The sequence below is a fragment of the Protopterus annectens genome, chromosome 4.part0 (genome assembly GCF_019279795.1).
Source record: "Protopterus annectens isolate FY-2018-M chromosome 4.part0, PAN1.0, whole genome shotgun sequence".
NCBI lineage: Eukaryota > Metazoa > Chordata > Ceratodontiformes > Protopteridae > Protopterus > Protopterus annectens.
The window spans coordinates 1,877,616,552-1,877,639,413 of record NC_056733.1 but is presented as its reverse complement, the minus strand read 5'-3'; the positions used below and the strand labels follow the sequence as shown (position 1 = coordinate 1,877,639,413).

The following is a 22,862-nucleotide window of genomic DNA, read 5'->3' as shown; positions in this document are numbered from 1 at the left end:
TCTTTTCCAAGCCATTCTTATACACACCAATGCCTCTGCTGTAGCTATAGGTGCAGCGTATTCTTGGCTTATAGGCAGAGAAGTACCCCACATGCTATATCTGTCAAGAGTTCAGTAATACTGACAGATGTCATTCAGTTATTGAACCAGAATGCCTTACCATAAAATGGGACCTTACCACCCTAAAATATTATTTGTTAGGAAAATACTTTGAATTAGTAACTGAAACATAGCCCTTTACATTGGCTCTACAAACCAAAATATTGTAACCAAAGCTATCACATTGAGCTTTCACTCTCCATTCATTTAATTTCAAGATCCATCACTATCCTAACTGTAGTCCCTTGAAAGCATATGGGTTGTCTGAGGCTTACAGACCATCTGGCAAGGCTGGAACTGATGGTTCATAGGAACTACTGAGCCAGGACAGTGCATGGATATAGTACAAGTAGAGTTGCCCTTTAACAAGGAGTATGTGAAAAGCGAAAAAAAAGGAAAAGGTACGATGTTAATTGAAATCAGCTGACTTTGGAGCTGTATCAGGGCGGCTACCACTATTAAAGTCAGATTCCTGATCCTTGAGTTCAGAGACAAAACCAACAGGATTTGCTAGGGGGTAACGAGGGTAATTCAAAAGTATCCCACAAGGAAAAAACCTGGAGGATATCCTTAAAGCCAGAAAAGAGATAAAGGATATTATCCTGCATGTTGAAGAAAAGTCTTGTAGAGTTATTTGGAATACCTGTTTGTCAGGTCTATATTACATGATCGAATGGTCAGATATATGAACATGTAATAGTCGACCCGTAATAATCAAACCACCACAATATCGAACGATAAATAAAAAAAGAAAAACCCACCCAAACCATTTAAACACTCTGCGCAGAAGGGCAAGTCCCCCTACACCCCCCACACCCCCCCCACTTAAATATACCAACTCCGTGATCGCACTACAGAGATCTCCATTGAACCATTGGACATTGTGATGGTTCAATTATTATGGGTCGACTATTATGTGTTCGAATATTTGACCATTCGATCACATAATATAGACCCTGTTTGGATAAAAAGACTTAATTTTTATAAATCCTGTTTTGTTCTGGACTGCTGTAGAGTGGATTACCTTGGGTTCAGTGTAGACTGTAGAAAGACTAAACTGGACTGCAGAACTGCAGATTTTTCTCTCTCTCTCTCTCTCTCTTATTCCCCATGTTTTGGCAAAAAGCTAAACTTTTCATTTTCCTCTAGCAGGTAACACTGTTTATACCTGGAAAATGTTAAAGTGTGTTTTTTTTCCTGCCAGATCCTACACTGAATAGATATGGATCAAACGTACAGCTTGCATATAGCATCTGTTTTCACTATGTGTAGTAGACAGTGTTTTTTATAACAAGTTTTATAACCATGAATCCAAAACTGATGCAGGACACAATGGACGGCACAGCTCGAACTAAGAAGATGCATTTATTGTGACAAACCACACTATATGTACTAAACAAGAATTGGTTAAGCGCTTTCATCTGCCTTAATACAGACTTCTTCAGAACCATATTAACAGATTAATTGATGGTATATATACTTATTTTGGCACCAAAAAATACACTCAATCACATTTAAAAACATACTCAAACATAGTAATATATGTTGCTTATAACATAAAAAATGATAACATAAATAAAAAATAGTAGTAATATATATACACATATAACAAAAAAACTTATGATATAACCATATATAACCATATTTTATAGCCATTGTATTCAATCTGCAGTGGAGGGGGTAACAACAGAAACATTTATTCAATGAGAATGGGTTGCAGCCATACGTTATAGTAGTATATCTTGTACTGAATATGATAATTATAAAACTGGCAAGGGTAAATATGATTGATGTACTTTGACTAATAAATATTTTTTCGAAGTAGGTAAAATATTTTTTTCATTGTATGTTTATTTCATCTGATATGTTTGTTGTCTGGGTATATTACTATTCATTGTATATTGTTAAAACAATAAATGTACTTTTTTTTCAAAATGGGAATATACTGCAGAAGTATTGGCCTATTTATATTTTTTACAAAATAAGGAAGTAGATAAGGTTGTTTGTAATAAACGTAAATTATTGTTTGGACTGTCTCCCATGTCTCTTATAGACTGAGGCCAACAATAAACATTCCCTAACTAACATATCCCGACATAACTTTTTAGCAACCTCCTAACCAACATACTCCTCCCAACAAACATACTCCCCCCCCCCAATTAAGATGCATATGTTACCAGGGGATGCAATTGGAAAGGGTTGCGTGGCCAGGCTTACAAAGGCCCTGGTGGTCATTAGCCTAGTATGTACCTATGAACCTATGAGAAATTACACTGTTGGTGATATGCAATTAATAAAAAGAAAAAAAAGCAGATTTGCTACTTATCATTCCATTGCATATGGTGCATATTAAGGAGCAAGGCAGACATTCAGAGCAGAACAATTCAAAAAAAGTTATGAATAGCATGTGCGATTGTGTTTTAGAACATGTTAATTCCAACATTGCTGTCTCACAGAGCTTCCTCTTACTCTGAAGTATACTGGTCTCAGAGGTAGGTATTAGGGATGTAGAAGCATAGCCTCCCACACTGACATTAGGAGAAGGGTGGGTTGCATTCTTGTAACAAGTTGAAATTTTTGCAATTTACATTGTCAATTTGCAGGTAAAAGTTTGTACTTTTGATTTCCTAATGTGAAACAGTTGTGATGTGAAGTGCAGTCTTGCATCCCACATATACACTGTAAGTGAAAACAACAAGCCATTCATTCTCCGTCACTAATATTGTAAACTACAAACAAATTCAACACTGATAGACCAGAGTGCATGTAAACAGTAATAGAGGGTTTGTGCTTTTCAATTACATTGCAGTCTACTAACAAGCATTGACTGATTGCAGTTTAAGTAAAGAACAAATCCTTTGTTCCCTTTTACTTACACTGTGGTACATTAGTAGAATACATCCTCTATGTATTTTCTTATTAAACACACATAAGTGGATTGCATTGAGAAGGAATACACAACTCCCTAGATATACGTATATTTATGCGCGCGCACACACACACACACACACACACACACACACGCACACGCACACACACACGCACACACGCACGCACACACACCACACACACGCAGACACACACACACACACACACACACACACATATGAATCTACTTCACAAGCTCGAAGTTTCAAAATTTCGAACTGGAAATGGTTGAGACCATAAGACTGAAGTTTTGAAACTTCAAAACTGTAACAAAAAAATAAATAAAAACAATTTTTTTTACATTTTTGCAAAGGGGCCCTGCACTCCCCACACCCCCTACTAAATAATGTACCAACTCCGTGATCATCAAAATAACACAACAGCAGGAACTGTATGACCAAAACCAAAAAAAAACAGTTCCAGTGGAACACTTGAATAGTGTTATGAAAGTTGTCACACCACTGTGCTAAATAAAATAGTAGTTTATTTGTTTGAGCACGCTTTCGTCTTGTGTATCCAAGACATCATCAGAAACAATTACAATTCAGAACACAGTGCTTATATACTCACAAACTAATGAATAATTAATGAGCAATTAATCACAAAATATCCCTACCATACTACAACAAAATATATATATATATATATATATATATATATATATATATATATATATATATATATATATATAGTACCAAAGGTATCTTAAAACCTCCCATTAATAAAAAGTAGTTAAAATGCACTAAAAGTCCATTAAATATACTTTTATAATATTTCTAACGTATAATTTAAAAAAAGTTTCTTAAAAACTTTCAAAGCTTGAATGAATGATATTTCAACACAGGCATAATACTGCATGCTTCATTAATACCTGGGGGATGGGTAGAATTTAATCTTAGCTGCCATTTTAATTCTTCCCTATCTAACCTGTTTTTCCAGTCCCCACCCCTGATGTCATTACCTAAGTTTTCCAAAATACCAAACTGAAAGGTTTTACATGAAACGTTCCCTTTCAAATGTCTATAAAGGGCATTTTCCTCATCCTCACGTGTAAAGATGTTCATAAATCCTTCTACGCAAGGCCCTTTCAGTTTTGCCAACATAAAACTGTTGGCAATTCTGACAAATAGAAATATAAACAATCCTTTGGACCCACATGAGCCCCTTTTCAGAAACACCTTTCTCTTAGGGGAACCTATTTCCACCCAGTCCAAAGTCCATAAGGTCGTCTTCACCCTTAAACATTACCCAGTTTCTCTTCACTATCTGTTGAATGTCCTTACTAAGTACACCATATGTTAAGACCATAGAGTGACTAAAATTATTGTCCCTGGAAGGCCCCATTGAATTCACCAAGACCTCAAGGGGTTTACCCAATAATGGTTTAAATTTCTTTCCCCAGTCATTCAAAATCTCTCCACAAACAGAATATAGCAAAGAGGTAGGGTAACCCCTGTCAATAAAGAATGATCATACTACAGTGAGGAAAACAGTAAATTTCCCGTTCCATGATGTATGGCGATCTCCATTCAAAACTTCAATCTTATGGTCTCGACCATTTGCAGTTTGAAGTTTTGAAACTTCAAGCTTGTGAAGTGAATCCATACACATATATATACAAGCACGCACATATATACACACACACACACACACACACACACACACACACACACACACACACACACACACGCATGTATATATTTATGGAGAAGAAACTTTTAAAGCAGATGACATAAGAAACTTGAAGTAACAAAATGCATACTAGTCAGTTAAAAAGTATATTAGCAGACAGGCTCCAATTGCAAACTTGCTCTCAGTGCAAGTGACTAACAGGAGGCATTTTGGAATCTGGACCCCATAGTAGGCCTCTTTATGGATAGACCTTACACTGAAATCGGTCACTTATACTGAGAGCAGGTCTTTCGGAATCAGGGCAAACTTAAACTGAGAGCAGCTCTTATGGAATTTGGCCCATTGACTGTGACACATTCACTCCTAACTTGAGAAAGTACTTTTTTTACAGAGTGGCTACTGTAACTTCTGGGCAAGCTATCCGAAAGAATGCAGGTCAAGAGACTGATTCAGTGGTGTTGTAGATGGGAAAAAGATGGGGAGGGAAGATGCAGATAGGCCCTAACTACAATAACTGGGCAGCTTGAAAGACTATGGGTTCTATCCTGTCATCTCACTGACATGTTCTCATTAGTATTATACAGTGGTCACCATCTACTAGAGTTCAGTGCCATTCAGAAAGGAGAGCTGTTTTACTCCAGTAATTAGTTAAGTAGCAACAAAGAAACAAATTAGTGTGATTACAGAAAACATCAGGAAGAACAACTGTATAACCACTGCTAAGAAATGAAAAATTATTACGTGTTTTGATGTTAAAACTACACCCTTGTACTTTCAAATCTACCTGTCATTTCTCTGTTGTCTTATTATGTACCTCACAAGCATGTTAAGTTACCAAAGTTTATAGTAGCCATACTTGGCAGCAGCCCAAACTACATTTTAGCAACATGTTTATGAACGTGTTGCTGTAGTGATAGGCTAATATATGTGCAGTGCATCTGAAAGCTATGTCCTCCAACTCACATCAGAAAGACCGAAAAACAGTGCTTGGTGCATCTAATAAAATAGCTCTGTTTTAAAAAAGTAAGTAATTTCTTCTTAAACAATGCTATTGTATAATGGCAATACAACACGGCAGGGCTCTGAGTATTTTTTTTTATTATTTTACCCACATATGATGGAAGCTGTAGATATGTCTCTCAAGCTGTTCTCTGCTGACCCAACAACACCCTGCCATGGCATATTTCATTATTATCTATATGCACACACCTAAATAACAAAGTATTTATTTTACCTTAAAACCAGTTACAAAATACTACACATTCTGTTACCTTCTTTCCATGGTCAGGGAGTCAACATGAAATTAGTCCACTCTCCTGCCACTTTTGAACATAGAGATTTTCATTCATATTTCATATATGTAAATGCAGTGACTGTTTGAATTTGCACCAGGACATACAGTAGTTAGAATAATATAATGTTGGAACTATCTTTAACATAGGAAATGGAAAGTACAGTCTAATATACCTGTCCTTCCGGTTTTAGGCCTCCTGGAGGTTTTGTCCCCAGTTACCAGCACCATATATTCCAGTGCTGTCACTGTGCCCCAGACCCTGCCGCCTTACAGCTGCTTCTGGAATATTTTTATTAAATGGCTGAGCTGCACTCTGCAGTCTTCATGACAGATCATATCAGCAAGAACATATTTTTCATTCTGGGACTGATCCTTGTGACAAACATCAAAGACAATATTTCTTTTCCATTTCACAGGTCATGCCATTATTTTGAGAAATGCAGTCTGAATTCTCAAAGAGGATAAAGAGAAAATGTAATAGCACAGCTGTGTAGCAGCATCATTCACAGTAATAATGTCTTTTGTTTTTTGCAGATAAGGTCGAAGATGAATTGGAAATGTCTACAGTCTGTTATCGGCCAGAGGGATTGGAACAGCTTGAAGCACAAACTAATTTTACAAAGAGAGAACTACAAGTCCTTTACAGAGGATTTAAAAATGTAAAAGAATCTTTTACTTACTAAAGTTATCTTTTTTCACAGTTTATCAAAACAGTTGATGTCTTAAAGCTATCACTGAAAACTGTAGTATTTGATAGGGCTGTACATGCATATTATGGCTTTATTCTTTTTCCTTGTGCTGTATGCAGTTGTAAAGATTTTCCCCTCATAAAGTTTACCCTCATTTGCCATTTTGTCTAAGTTCATAAGGATCTTCTTACCTTAACAGCTATTCTAATACTCTAATGAAATATTTAAGCCAGCTCCTTATTTAGTTTTTAGCATTATTTTGTTCATAATAATTTGGGTTGCTAACAAGTATGACTTGAGTCTCATGCCCACAGATTGCTTCTTTGTCTGGGGAATCTTTACACCATCCCCAGAAATGTACCCCTTTTCCTGTGGAAACACTGTCAGACACTGACCTAATTGGGTAATTATATGAGACTCTCAGTTTTGCCATGGCCCCATCCCCACCCCTTGTTCACCCTGAACCAACAGAACATATAGGCAATGCTGTTACTATCATGCCACATATTTCCACTGGTCCCTTAATGGTGCAGCAGGTGTGCAGTGCTACTACAGCCCAGACATATGCACCAGTGCCTGTTCATCTCACAATGCTGCCCTGTTCTCTGGTGACTTAGTGTTCCTCCTGCCATTGCTAGGGGATCAGTGAGTGCTATGCATATACGATCAACCACACAGCCTCATCCCAAAGCAGGAAAAATAACTGCCATCAGATGCTCAATAACTCCAGTTCTAGCCAGTCTCTCAATGTCATGGCTTAAACCAGGATCACTGGCATTATGGGCACAGATCTAATTGCCACTCAGTCACTTCAGCCTGTGTAGTTCAAAACTGTGGTTATGGCTAGCAAAGTTTCAAAATGTATGCTATTACCCTGGGAAACTTTAAGTTCACATAGTGTATGATAACCATTGGGCAGTCGTGGTGGTACAGCGGTTAACAATGCCGCCTCATAGCAAGAGGTTCTCCAGTTTGATCCTTGGCTGGGGTGCCTTCTGTGCGGAGTCTGCATGTCCTCCTTGTGGTCGCGTGGTTTCCTCCGGGTGGTCTGGTTTCCTCCCACATCCCAAAGACATACTGTAGGTGGATTGAACACTCTAAATTGGCCCTAGATGTGAGTGCGTGCATGTGTGTGCCTTCTGTGGAAGGTTGGGCGCTGGGCTGGCAACTCAACACCGTAAAACTCTACTGCCAATCATGAGCAGATAGGTGATCCACTGTGGCAACCCCTAACCGGAAAAAGCCGAAAGAAGAAGAAGAAGAGTGTATGATAACCATGTGGAAATCACGCAATGTTACACTGTCTATTTACAGTGCTATACTGTGTCTATTTACAGTGCTATACTGTGTCTATTTACAGTGCTACACTGTGTCTATTTACATTGCTTGATTGCAAATAGAGTATGCCAGGTGTTCAGTAAATGCTCCTGTCAAAAGGTGTTACACTAATAAATAGGTACATAGCATAACTATAGCATAATCAAAATACTTTAAAGATATAAACACATTCCCTAGTGGTATTTCCACTTATATTATTCCTCAATAAATCATACTTTCATTGTATAAGAATTGTTTTCCTCTAAAACTAGATGTGTTACTTAGAAACAACTAAAAAAAAATGTTTCCCTTACTTATTTGTATTCATAATTATGGCGTAACATTTTGAAACTCTTAAGGCTGGGGTTTATAAACACTGTGTCTCATTAAGTAGGGCTAGTACATATCACAAACGGGTACCATAGTCCTTTACAATTCACTGCTAGACAAGTCCCTGTGTGTGTGTGGTCCTACCCAGTTGTACAACCACAGTACTGCATGCACGGAGCATATATGCAAATGATTCCCCCAAAGATTATCTGTAATTCAAAAACAGTACAACTGCATACAGGCTAGCTCCACAGAAACAACCGTGCCAGTTTGCTGACTTTGGACAGCTACAACAATAAACAGATTTAGTTATTTAATATAAACTTTACTGTGTGTTACTTATTATCATACATTTCATCTAAGATAAAAGGAATGCTTCTGATTATGGAGGTATGGCATTGCCTTAGTATTATAGTGGAGTATTGATACAAATGTTAGGCTTAACCCTTAACACATGGACTTACACACACTGATCGTACTCAGAACAAAACTCTTCCCATTTACAAAGGGATCTAAAGTACATAGACAAGATGCTTTTTGTGATTCCATCCAACCACAGACAAATTTGCAAATAATGGAGCACCCCCTCCACCTGTCATTATCCTAAACATGTGTCCAATCATACAAATAAGGGAACACCCCCCAACACACACACACACACACCTATCATCATCCTGTGCTCATGCACCAATCCACTGGCTCAAGACATGCCCTCTCTGTATACCACTGGTCCCCACTGGGTAACTCCACCACCATTAGTTATTCCCTTCACACTCTTCCTGATTGGATAGCACATAAACCATCCTAACCTAACTCTGGTACTGGATTTAAATAACAATATTAGCCCATCCCTGCATCACCAAGATCAAGGCACTTTTAGAGTTTATAAATCTGAAGAATGTCAGCTCTGTTAAGAATGATCTAAGAAAGTTTTTATTGGAAGAAATGCAATCATCAAAATGAATAAAGATATCTGTGTTCTAAAACTGAATGTAATGGCTGGATACAAATATGATACCTGAAAGGATTTCTACAACTCTATGGCAGTTTTTTTTTCTATACCATAGCTGCTTTTAGTTATATCCTTTCTTTTTATTAACTACATAACTAGTGGACCTTGTACAAACAGTGGAGAATGTGAGTGTCATTGGACCAATTCCACTTCTTTGTTAATGTATTGTTCAGCTGAGACAGCAGAACATTAATATCGTCACATGTGTTCAAAGCAAAACTAGGAAACACACTTTTCGTGTAATGAAAAGCCCTACTGATAATGCTCTCCCGTGTGGTGCAGGCAAACCTGCTAGCACAGCTACATGTGTTCCCACCCGCAAGCAGTGATAGGGTCAAGTTTGCAGCAGTGGGAGCTACCACAGCACTAGGTCACTGCATTACCATATTATGGTACTTACCAGTGTTCTGCTGTCATGCCAAATGAGTTGCAAAGTTTTATGAATCATTGTTTGACATGACAGTGGGTTACAGTACAGCAGTGTACAGCTGCACAAATGCAGTCTCTCTCTCTCTCTCTCTCTCACACATACACACACTCACGCACTCACACTCACTCACAAACACGCACACATATCTTTACTTATTTGTCTGTTTGCTTGTTAACTTGGGTAGAGTTCTGATCTCTGTGGACCACTTTCACGGTCAGTGCGGGAAAGGATACAAAACTGAAAAAAATAATCTTTTGCTTATTAAAATGATCTTTTGTCCAAAGTTAGAAAAATACAAATGTGAATAAACAACATACAAAGTAAATAAACAATAAAAAATGAAGAGAAAGAAATTAGGAAAGTAAAAAAGATAACATAAGGTACCAAGTTGGGGCATTTGACATAGACAAGATGCAGTGTAAGTGCTCCTGTGGAGACAAAATAAATGAAATGCAAGTATATAAAGTGCCTGTACCATATGGGAGCTATTTGAGTTTTTAATGTGTAGTTTTGTGCAAAGATATGGGGGCTCTAGGCTGATATGCTCTAGGTAATGTTGCCCTAAATGTAGCATTTGCACCTTGCTTTGCTGAAGACATGAGTTTTTAATTCTGTTCTGCATGTGGGGAAGGAATGTGTGCCAGTACTGCATTTGGGGTTTGATTCCCATATTTTAGGGGCCATGATTAAGAAAGAGTGCCCTGTTTGTTTTAGTTTTGTGACTGGGGTAAGGAGGATAGGGGCAGAAATACATAGTGATCTCAAGTTATACAGTGGTCGCCTTTCTGACAGTCTGCTGGCAAAGAATGGGAAAGATTCTAATTTGGTAAGTTTATCAATCATTGTTTGTTTAATCTCACAAATACATAGTTCACATATATTTTAAGTCCTCTCTGTGTCAGTTGTCATTACCTTGATCCATGATTATGAATCATCAGAATAAGAAGACTGCATTCTGAACATTGTGCATATAGTAGATTTATACAAGTGCATACTATGCTTATGTATCTGGAGGAAACTGCTCTCATTTTCCAAAGATTTCTTCAAATTATCAAAAGTCCTTTAAACGTTAACAGAGTCCAATAAGATGTCCTAACTCTGAGTTAATTTTTTATAAACGCGAAGTTGTTCAACAAGGTCACTCAAGAACATCCTTCTTTAAACTCTGAGTCAATGTCAATAAACATTTCCTCCTTTTATTTAAGGTGCAGCACCCTTGGAGCTGGCAATGTAACACTATTAGAGTTACTGAGCCACAGATCCCTGCATGGAAGTGGGGGGGCTGTTTTTTTTTTTTTTCTTTTAGTATAGTAACAGACTGACCAAATGTAGATTTTCAGTTATTGTTAACTGAAAACTTTATCAAGTCCCATTTGAACAATGAACTGTCATTTGTTCTATTCGTGATGTTGATTGAATAGCCAGGTGTTGCTTGCATAGCCATTGCATTGTATGGTCATTTCATATGGATTAGCAATATTTTATTGTTATTTTGAACTATGTTCTGCTACTTGGTATCACTGTGAGTGTGCGCGTGAGTGTGCGTGAATGTGTGAGTGAGTGTGTGCGCGTGAGTGAGTGAGTGTGTGCGCGTGAGTGAGTGAGTGTGTGTGCGAGTGTGTGTGTGTGTATCCTAGTTTGCTTAAGTAAAGTTTTGCTAAGAAAACCCACTTTGCATGTTTGTTTTCCATTGTTGTAACATAAATTTACAAAATGTGTTATAGGGCTTGCCAGAGATTAAGCATCTTAGGTTGGATGGCATGTGTTAGCTGTTATTGTTTTCCTTTTCTGTCCCTATAATGTGTTCCTAAACTAAGACGTTAATGTTGCCTTTTTAAGTGACCCCAATTAAGATGTTGAGTTTGCCGAGATACTGTGATACTGTGAGTCAGACTGGATGCCAGAAGTGGTAGCTTAATCAATTTAAGGGATTAAATCAGAGGTCTTTCTCTTGAGCAGGAAAAACAAGCCCCCTAATCTGCCTTTAGAATGGAGGAGCTATTGCTGATGGTGGACATTAAATCACCAGATGTTAACTGGAGCACATTAACTCCAAACCAAAAAGTAGGATCATTCTTTGTTGACAGCAAGGGGTGGGGCTTAGACAACGTTAACAGGAGCCTTCTCATGAAAGAGCTCTCATAAGCCTTGTGTCTCATCTCAGGCCTGGAATTGGTCAGTTTTTTGCAGTTTTTTGGAAACAAAAAACATCATTGAACATTAGGTTCACAATCTTTTTTTATCTTTTCCTGAAGTTCACAATCATAAAGTTCCATATAACCGTATAAGCCTGACTAGCTTGGTCTGCAAGACTATGGAGCGCATCATCATGGATCTCATTAAGAGAGACAATGGGAACCTTCAAACACTGGACCCTATCCAGTTCGGCTTTGTTAAGGGCAGATCATGCCTCTTAAACCTGGTGGACTTTTTTGAGACAGTTACCAAGATGAGAGAAAGGTGGTCCACACAGCCTACCTAGACCTCGCAAAGGCCTTCAACACCATTCCCCATTTAGGTATTATAGATAAGCTCACCAGCTTGAACATAACCCCCTACATCACGAAATGAGTTGCCAACTAGCTCATGGGCAGAACCCACATGGTAAGAGTTGCGGGAACTAAACCGGTTAAAAGTGGCGTTCCCCAGACGACTGCAAACTAGGGCTATAATTGACTCTCCAGCTGACACTGACATCCTTCAAAAGGGTCTGACTGAGACCGATACCTGGTGTAAAAACCATGGCCTCAAGCTAAATGCCAAAAAGTGCATAGTCATCCCCTTTGGAAAAAACATAGTCCCCACAAACTACCACATAGGTGGTCGCCTCCTAAATATGGAAGATGTAATAAGAGATCTGGGCACCCAAGTAGATAGTAACCTCTCCTTTGACAATCACATTGCCAAAGTGGTTAGAAAATCCTTCTATGTAGCCCACCTAATCACAAAAGGGTTTGCATCTGGATCAAAAGAGGTAATTGTGCCCCTCTACACATCACTCATCAGACCCATAATAGAGTACAATGCCGTATTTGGGATGTACATTACAAGACACCTGCAACAGCTGGAAAGACTACAGAGGTAACTCACCAAGAGGATCACTGGCCTCAAACAGATGCCCTATACAGCTCGACTGAAGAAACTCCAGCTGTACTCTGTTGCATACCGCCTACTCAGAGGTGATCTCTGCCTGACATACAAGGACATGTCCAATCTAGAATTGATGAACGTGCTCCACCTAAAGAAAACCATATCCCCTCGAGCCACATGCTCTAGGGATCTAAACCTCACCACAGTAATAAATAGGACGTGCTGGAGGGATAGATTCCTGTCCCAGAGACTTCCCATGCTCTGGAACAAGATTCCAATCTACATTAGGCAGAGCTCCTCACTAACCCTCTTCAAGAGAAATCTTGACAAGTGGATGGGAAACAGAAAGTATACCCCCGGGGATCACTACAATGGCTCTGCTGGAAAGAGGCACAGGAAACTAATCTGGGGGGGCGTAAGCCAACACATTCCAGCTAGGCTTATAAATGCCTTCGGTCAGATAGCCTAGTACCTACCTATGAACCTATGGTCCCACTGTCACTTAATTGCAAACATGTAGCTGATGTGTTACACCAGCTGTATATAGCAACTTTATCTGATTTATTTGCAGTCCTTATATGCATGCATGTGGATGTGGTTGTGTGGGTGTGTGCACATGCTTGCATGTGGGTGTGGGTGTGTGTGTGTGTGTGTGTGTGTGTGTGTGTGTGTGTGTGTGTGTGTGTGTGTGTGTGTGTGTGTGTGAGCTAGCATATGTTAGAGGTGTGCCTAGTAGAAAGACTGGTACCACTGATGCATATCCTGTTTATTGTAATACAATATGTGATGGCAGCTTTCATACACAGACTAGCTGGCTCTGACTTTTGTTAGCATGGTTACTCATCTCTGTAGCTCATTTGCATATGTACTCTGTACCAACTCCCTGCTTGTTGTGCCACAACACATTGCTTCTATTTGTGGCTGTACTATTGTCTCTAAATGGCGTATTGGAATTGTAAATGCATTAGTCCTAAGGAGGCCATACTTTGCCTATGAATCCCAACATCAGTGTTCAGAAAGAGTAAAGTGACTCAGAAGGAGGAAGACAGAAAACAATACTCAATATAGAAAGAAGCAAAAAGGCCGGTAAGAAGAAGAACAAGCAAAGTGACATAAATCCATAGAGAGAAAAGAAAAGGCAAAAGGAAGGATGGGGTTACTAAATAACATGGATACTGATGGACTGATGAGGACTGCGGAAAAGTAGATCTGCTAAATGGGTATTATTTTCTCAATATACATAAATAAAGAGAAAAGTTTATAAAATCCAGTCATTTTGAAGAAGCCACGATAAGGAGGTTGGTCCCAGTCATCTCACAGAAGAAACAATCCTTTAAAACTCTAGAAATTAAAAGTCGCCAGAGGGAAGTAAATGACAGAATTCATCTAAAATTGTTAGGGAACTGATGGAAGTACTGATAATGCTACTAACAAAGTTTTATTATAGATTATATGGGAAAATTAAGGTACTAGAAGATTACAAGATAGCAGGTGTGATGTTGCTTCCCAAAAATAAAAGCAGAACAGAGGCTGGAAACTAGTGCATGTATTAGCTAGCCAACATTGCATTGTAACACATTAACATGTCCACAGCCACCAGTGCTGTGATTCATTGAGTCTTTTACTTAACACTAGCCAGTACACATGTACACATGTGCACATATGAAGGTAAACAGCCTCTGGCATGTTAGAACAATGTAGGTAAGGTAAGTTGGCAAGACATATCCAAAACTTCAGGATAAGGATTGACTCTAAGGGCTGAGTCAGTCAGGAGTGGATGTGAATTGGGGCTGGGCAAGAGCCTCGGCTGGATAAGGCACCACCCCTCGCCATGCCCCCCCTCATGGGGAGGGATAGCAGTGACTTTTGACGCATGCTGGGTCCTTTCTGTGGCTCTGTGTAAGAATGTAATCCAGGAACACTTGAGGGAATTTATAAGTATAAAACCTACTGATTTATTCTTCCAGAATATAATTCAGTAAAAATTCGGACCCATAAAAAGTTCACTACCACAAGGGGCTGAAATGCTCAAGTCCTTTACAGACCTTAAAGTCAAGCAATTTGTAAGTTCCACTGTTGGTGATCTGCAGTCAGCAAAACAAGAAGCCACAGAATACCCACAGCATAAAATCCACAAAGTAAATGTTGTATTCCGCTAAAGTCTCCAGATAATCCACCAAAAGATATTCAGATAAAAGATATTCAGATAAGTGTTTTCGTCTTCATGATTGAAAACTTCATCAGATGGATATAATCTTCAGCCAAACCCCTTTTATATTCCAATGAGAAGGTAAATGTCAATTGTGGCCAACACACCCCCTTATTAGAAAAATGCCATTGGTTAACAAAAAGCCACCTGTTCAATACTTCATCGGCTTTCATTCATTTATTATCACTCCAGAGCCTTCAGTTTAAGTAAACAGGCAATGGAAACAGATTCATTAAGTCCTGGAGATGTTGTAGCATTAAGGCGCAATTGCCAATGTATCTCTAATTTCTCTAAGTACAAATTCCATGACCCATTTCTAAAACTTGATTGTATTTGATCAATCATGAAGAAATGGAAGTTGTGATTAGGATTCTCACTAATATGCTTTGCTAGAGTATTGTTCATTATCAAGACTCTATCATGGAGTCTCCTTTCTGTTTGCTCAATATAAAAGTTAAAACAAGAGGAACATAACCCACAATATATTATTTTGTAGAATTGCAGTTGAACCGTCCCTTTATCTTTAGTGTGTCTGTTCACTTCACATTCCCTAGCTTGTAAAATAAATCTACAATATGGACAATTTCTACACTTAAACATCCCGTTTCTTTCATCCTCTGTTTTTATCCTCTCTACAATAACGTTTTTAAAATCAGAACAAAATATTTGATCTCCCATTTATTTGATAATACCATGAATGAACTAACTTGGATACCCACGTTTTATAAACATGTTCTTCAAAAATTCACACTCGTCCCAAAAACCCAAGTCGTCAGAAACCATACATGCGGTCCCCGACAAATTGACCTTTAAGCACTGCTTTTTTCTGTACTAGAGGGTGCCCACTTGAAAAATGAAGAAATCTATTAGAATAAGTTTCTTCTCTATGGATCCTGGAAATAAGGCAGTGATTAGTCATATCTTTCATCAGCCACACATCCAAGTATGAAATTTTGGTTTTGTGAACTTGTGCTGTAAAATAGAAGAAGTTGGTAGTATGATTAATATAATCAGTGAAGTTTGGGATCTGGTAATTATCTTTTTTCCCATTAAAGATGTTGTAGAAGTATCCTGTGTAAAATTTACAACTGTTAAAAAAATGGGAGTTAAACAAGAATTTCCTCTCCCGTACAATCATAACTATATTGGTAAAAAGGGCGCCACATACTGAACCCGTGGCTACACCCTGGACTTGTAGAAGAATGTGTTTACCAAAAGTAACATAGCTGTTCTTCAATACCGACTCCTATTAAGGTCTTGTATACATTAATATCATTCTGTGCAATATTATTCTCTGATAAAAATTCCATAAACCATTCAGTTCCTAGTTGGTGTGGAATCGAGGAATACAGATCCTTAACTTCATGATAAACTACTATGACTGGTTAAATGGAATAGTTCCAACTTTTTGCAAAAAAATCCCATGAGTCTTGACACATGAGTAACATGTTGAACTAATATTTTTAAGTTTGATGTCCAAATATTTTGCATCCACTATCACCCTGAATTGGGGCTGTTGAATGTTCCTATGCAGTTTTGGGACTCCAAAAACAGTGGGAATAATTGGATTACTTATATTCAAGTAATTATAGTCATTGATGGAAATTTGGTTATCATTAAGAAAGTCATTCAAAACCACATGAATTCTACTGCATGCTGTATTAAATTCATTGATGGAAGATATAGAATAAGTTTCAGTCTGGAGGGACTCTTCCATTTTATTCATATAGTCCGTGTTTTCCATAATAGTGAGACCTGTACCTTTGTCTGGTTTAATAATTCTAATACTTGGGTTACTATGCAAGTCCCATGATATTGCTCTATCTGTTGTGGTAAGGTTGTCACTACCTTTTCCCCTTTCAGTCTTTTAGGACATCCATTATATTCCTTTCACATAAATGTTCATAAATTTGTAAAAGGGGATGAATTGGTGGATTATAAGTAGCAGAAATATGCAAAGGTTCCATAGCTGTTTTCAAATTCTGGAACAAAATTGTTTGTGTCTTTCAGCTTTTTCCCGGTTAGGGGTCGCCACAGTGAAACTCCGGTCCACTAATGATTAGTAGAAGATTTGTATGTGCCGAGTTACCAGCTCTGATGCACAACCTTCAACGAAGGTATGCTCCTTCACGCATGTCTCCACACAGAAGACGCTTTAGCTGAGAATCGAACGGACAACGTCTTGCTGTGAGTCGACAACGCTACCACAGCACCACCACCGCAGTAACAAAATACTAAAGTTTAATTTTCTGATGAAAAGCTTTAAATCATTAAGTAAAGTAGGCAAATCAACTGTCATCTTAGGCACAAAGGTCAAGCCTCTTGACAGTAAATCATAACAGGCCATATTAACCTCATATTTAGAATAGTTATACACAAAAAAATCAGCTGTGGAATTTTTAATAATAACACAGGGAGGAAGGAGAAAGAGGAATTAGTTTCATTCACCATATTATTATTGGTGCAAGAATTTGGGACAGTATCATTTATTACTTTTGAAACCTCCCTCCGTTCTGAGTTCTCTGCCCCCTTGTTCTTCCTCTCCATGAAGTCCTGCCCCAATTTTGCTGATGCCACTGATTGAATACTTTCTTCCGTTGCTCCATTAGTCTGTTTAATCTCCTTATAAGAGGGGCCTCCTTTTCCTCTAAAAAAAATCTCCTCTTTGGCCTAGTCATCTTGGCCTTCACTGGTGTCCAGATTAGGTGTAATAGGCTTAGATATCCACTCCTGAGATGGAGGAAGTGGAGGGTATGCTTCATTATTAGAATAGTGCCTCCTATCAGTCCTGCATTTTAAACTTTACCATGCAAGTGATCCAGCGGGTCTCTGAGGTACAATTTTAGAAAAAATAAATATGTATGAAAGATATTTGGATATTAAAAAGAAATTATTATATAAAGATACTTTGTTTATTTTAAAGTTTGCAACTCTCGCTCCTGCTGGCTTAAATGTAGAATGTAACTGGAAATTTTTTGTTTAATGTTTTAATTGTTTTAATTGATTAATTGGTTATGTAATTAGGGGTGGATGCTTTTAATGCTATTTAAGCTGTGTGATTTTGTGTTTTTTTACTCCTTGAAGGCTTTTCTGAACTGAGGTGCTAGAGTGTTTGATTGTTTTGTCATAATACATTTGATGACCTGGCCTTTGTTGATTGATTTCATAGGAATTAAAAGGGAACAAGTAGGACAAATCCTGAGTAAGTGGGTAAAGGGACACAATCAGCCAAACAGCAAGTTAATCTCAACCAGTAAACAAGTTTACACAACTAAGCTAACACATTTACTTCTACCAAATTATATCTGCAGCAACTGAATTTTCAGTTAATCTGCTTCCATTGACTCGCATGTCCACCCGCACCTGATCACTGACCTGTCTGACAAAATGGGATATGGAAGTGCAGAACAGTTTTAGTATTTCTTGAAGGATTTTCCAAATACAGACTATTGATATAAAATGTCATTTGGATGCTGTTTTGAATAGTAACTGTGGATAACAATAACTGTGCACGTTCTGAAGTTAGATAGTCAGATGTGTTAACCATATTTAGAGTCACCATTGTTTTGTGGTCCACTGCACAGTCCAAATGTCTTCTGGAATTGAAATTCCATGCATGTGGAAGATGAAGATGTAAACAATCAGTCACACACAAAAGACGTTCTTAAAGAAAAACGCCCTTAAAAAACTTAATTTTTGTTTTAAGAGAAGTGGCTCTGCACATATTACTTGTGGTAAGAGTTTGAGAGGTATAAGAGGTATGGAAATGTTTCAGGAGATGTTCCTGCTGCCAGGGGATCGTTCAATCACTCTGTGTGCGTGTAGAATACATGGTAACAGAAATCATGTTATTATAGCAAATTTATAAGTTTATAAGAGTACTATTTAACATCCGTCATTTTTGTTCCTTTGTTCCCCTTTATTTGTGTCTCTGTCCAGATTTCTTGTGGTAAGAGTTTGAGAGGTATGAGAGGTATGGAAACCTTTCAAGAGATGCTGCTGCTACCAGGGGATCACTCTCTCTCAGTGTGTTTGTAATGCATAGTAACAGCAACCATGTTATTCTAGCAAGTTTGTAAGTCTATAAGAGAAATATTTAAAATCAGTTCCCTGATCGCTCTCAGTGTGTGCGTACAATGCGGCAGAGTGCCCATTATTTTTCAAAGCTACAGGGAGCCACTGCAGAGGGGTTGAAGAGCAGCATGCAGTTCCAGAGCCGTGCCTTGCTGACCCCTGATCTAGGGAAAAGACAGCAGCATAAAAATCCTATTCATTCATGAGAAGAGAACAAATACTTGTAATTTTCAGATTATTTCCTCAATGCACATCATCCCCTTTGAGCTATCATTCTAGTCAGGGTGATGCTTTCCTAGAATCAGATGTAGTATCATATTTAGGTACAACTAATGGTTTCATTTTCTCACTACTGACTTCATTATTGAGTACTGCTCAGCAGTAATTACTCATTGACACTAACAATTACATTATTCTTTTTATTAACATGTCTACTGATTGTCTGTCAAAATTAGACTCCCACTCCTTATAATTTTAGCCTATGAGGAAATCTCATCAGGCACTAAAGACAGCATTTTTGAGACACTACTGGATTTTGAACCATTACCTGGGAAGGACCTTCAAAGTTCATCTTCACTGTGGATCCTTTGACAACAGAATCTCTTCTAGTCACTTGTTTTGCTTGACTTTGATTATCCACCCCTCTATCAGATTTCTGATGTCATCCGTCTTGAAATATAAAGCTGTTAGGTCATCTAAGTATGGAACCGGACATGACCAATGCTTTGGTCTCTTATCCATCATTGAATGTGAAGCTGACTATCCATTTCGGTCTGGAAAAACTCTTGGTGTTTGGTTATTTATCCATCTTATAAGTTGGATCATGCATCTATCATGATATTAACACCTAGAAGGTTAACAAAAAAAAAAAATAAATAAGTGGTGCCTTTCATCATTTCTCCTTCTTTTGCTAGTAAGACTGGAAATAATGCCATATAAAAACCTTTGAACATTGTTATCCAAAAATACTGTGTAATCATTAAAATCAGTTGTCTGTGCTACAAAATGACATATCATAAGTCATTTTATAACATAACGTTGTGAAAAAGTATATACTATTTTACATAATTACTTCTAGCTTTCTTTATTAATATTTTATTCATGCACCCCCCCCCCCCTGTAACCTGCCATCTTGGCCAGCCTGTGGTTTTTTTTTCTGGTTATGTAATGGCCCACAATATATTTTTAAGCATTTTTCACTAATTAGGGCTACTTCCCAAACATATATCACTCTTAAAACTGACCATCTTGTCACACTTTGTCACCATTTATGTATAACATAAGTTGCATTGCATAGTATTACTATAATGTGAATAGATATACACAGACTACAGATGCAATTCAGTACATTTATATGTACTTACTAGGCTATTGATCTATCAGGATCTTAAGAAGCCTATCCTTACATTCCCATGGTGGTTGTTTCACCCTTATATTTTGAGTATGAATAACCCAGAGGCAGGCAGAAAAAAGATGTAAAAAAAAAATTGTACCAAGCCATGGTTATATTCAGGTCAAACTCAATCAAGCATTTTCAGTCTGTAGTACATACATGGTACTTCATCAGATGGTTGTTACCCTGCCATAAAAGCCACCTGTTTTTTCTAGTTCACAGTGCCTCAAGTGGGTAACCCAGTTTTCTAACTAACCATGTCATTACTGTCACTAATACCAAAATATTACAAACTGCACTTAACAAGGCCTGACTAGAGGTTTCTGACCAATCTGCTTAAGAAGGAAAACCTTCTGTTGGCTTTACTGGAGCATTTTAAAATCCAGCACCTATAAAAATACTTTAAATGTTTTCATGTCATTGCCTACTTCATATTTTCTTTATATACCTTTACCACTTCCATACTACTATCAGGCCTTGATTATTATTATTTTTTTTTTTTTTACACAAGTTGACCCAACATGCTGCACACAGGGCACAACTGCAAAACAATAAGATTTCTACATTGTTTCAACAGGCAGGCTTTCTCTGCAGTCCTTCTCTCGTATTTCATTAAACAGAACATTGTGTATTTAATTAAATGGACCACAGAGCCATACAGCTGCATGCACTAGTGACAGAAGTCAAACTCTCAAAAAAAGGAATTTCACTTCCTGATCACGTCCTCTTATCTGACCAGTACATCGCTGCAATACAAATTCAACTTCCAAGGGCTGTAATGAGATAGATTTCCTTTCACATCTGTTCTTAGATGCTCAGGCATGGATGATGCCTCTGCTAAGCATTCATTTTGTAGTATCTGTACTCAAGTGTTGTGTTCCAAGGGCTGTAATGAGATATCTTTCTTTTCATATACACACTCAGATGCTCATCCATGGGTGAAGCCTCTGCTGAGCATTTATTTTGCTGCATCTCTACTCGTGTACACATCTATGCTCATTTAATTTACCGTATTTATGCTCAGTAGCACCTATCAATGCTCATGTATATATCATACAGTGTTGCAAATAGTGAAAATAAGTATGCCAGACTTGTATGTATGTCTCTCAGAGGAAAATTACATCAGCCTATTAGTGAATGCTTGTGTTATACAAAAACAATTTATTACCTTGCCATTTTGGCAGGTCATGGCTGAAAAGGGTCCTTACACCACTCCAGTGAGCTAGCTAACAAAATGGAACAATCAAACAAATAAATAAAACTGCATATTTGAAATCATCAAAACTTTACTTTTGGGACTTGTATTGCAAGGATTAAAGGGACTACAATATTTTAAGGCTAATTAAGCTGGCTGACTTCAGGAAATTATAACGAAGAAATCAAAATGGAGAGTGGCGGGGGGGGGGGTGCAAGGCAAACATAAGGAAAGAAGCAGAAAGCCTTGTAAACCCGGTACAGTTTCATCCTCTGACCTGGGTGACACAACCATGCCTCAGCATTTCTTACTGTTTCCCCATCAAGAAACTGACTCTTGGCCCATATTTTCTACACCTGTCTGCATGAAATATTCTCTAGATTCATGTCCCACTGCCTAAAGGAAAGCAGAAACCCTGGATATGCATTGTTTACTATGCACTCATAATAAGAAATACAGTGTCTGGCATATTAGTAATAAGACTGAATAACTAATGGCTCATATAGTGTACTTAAGCAAATGGTGCATTTAGTTGAACTATATTGTAAATACTTTCAATACCTGTTCATTGATTAGCTAACATAAACTTGCTCTGCTTATTTAACATTTAGAGGATAAAATAGCATGGATGTACGAACGTTATCATACAACTCAAACCGCACAGAACTCAGAATGATTCTTTAGTAACATTGCTAGTCAAGAAACAAAAGTTTGATATGACATTTTATTTATAAAACAGCTTGATACTCTTCAAATATTCAAGATTAACCAAATTACTTGATTTTCTTTCTAACCACTGATTGACTGACTTTTGTTTGTGATTTAACAGTCAGATATTTAGTCATCTCATACAGAAAATGCTACTAGACACAATAGCAAGCTATCTAGATAGTTTAAACTCGCTAGCAAGCCCATGAGTCCTATGTTAAATAGATTGGACTTGTTAACATGCCTCTGAGCCCTATATGAAGTAGTCACCCTTGGAGCAGAATTCAAGTTCAGTATTAAAAATGATCTTTGATTTTTAACATAGTTGTAGCACTATGTGTCACACTCATTTAATTCACAAATATCAGTTTGGTCAGTTGATAATTTCATCTTGATCATAATTAATTGACTGGTTAAAAACAGCTGCCAGAGGTAGTAGATTTTTAGTTTAAATTGACTGAA

The 22,862-nt window shown here is 37.8% G+C and overlaps 1 protein-coding gene across 3 annotated transcripts in view; it reads left to right on the top strand.

The window, feature by feature from the left end:
* LOC122800061 (Kv channel-interacting protein 1) overlaps positions 1 to 22,862 on the top strand; it is a 1,177,177-nt gene that overhangs the window by 934,471 nt on the left and 219,844 nt on the right. For all 3 annotated transcript variants that reach the window (XM_044069553.1, XM_044069552.1, XM_044069551.1), the window contains exon 2: positions 6,488 to 6,612. In XM_044069553.1, coding sequence (XP_043925488.1) covers positions 6,488 to 6,612 — 125 coding nt within the window. The remainder of the gene's footprint in view (positions 1 to 6,487; positions 6,613 to 22,862) is intronic.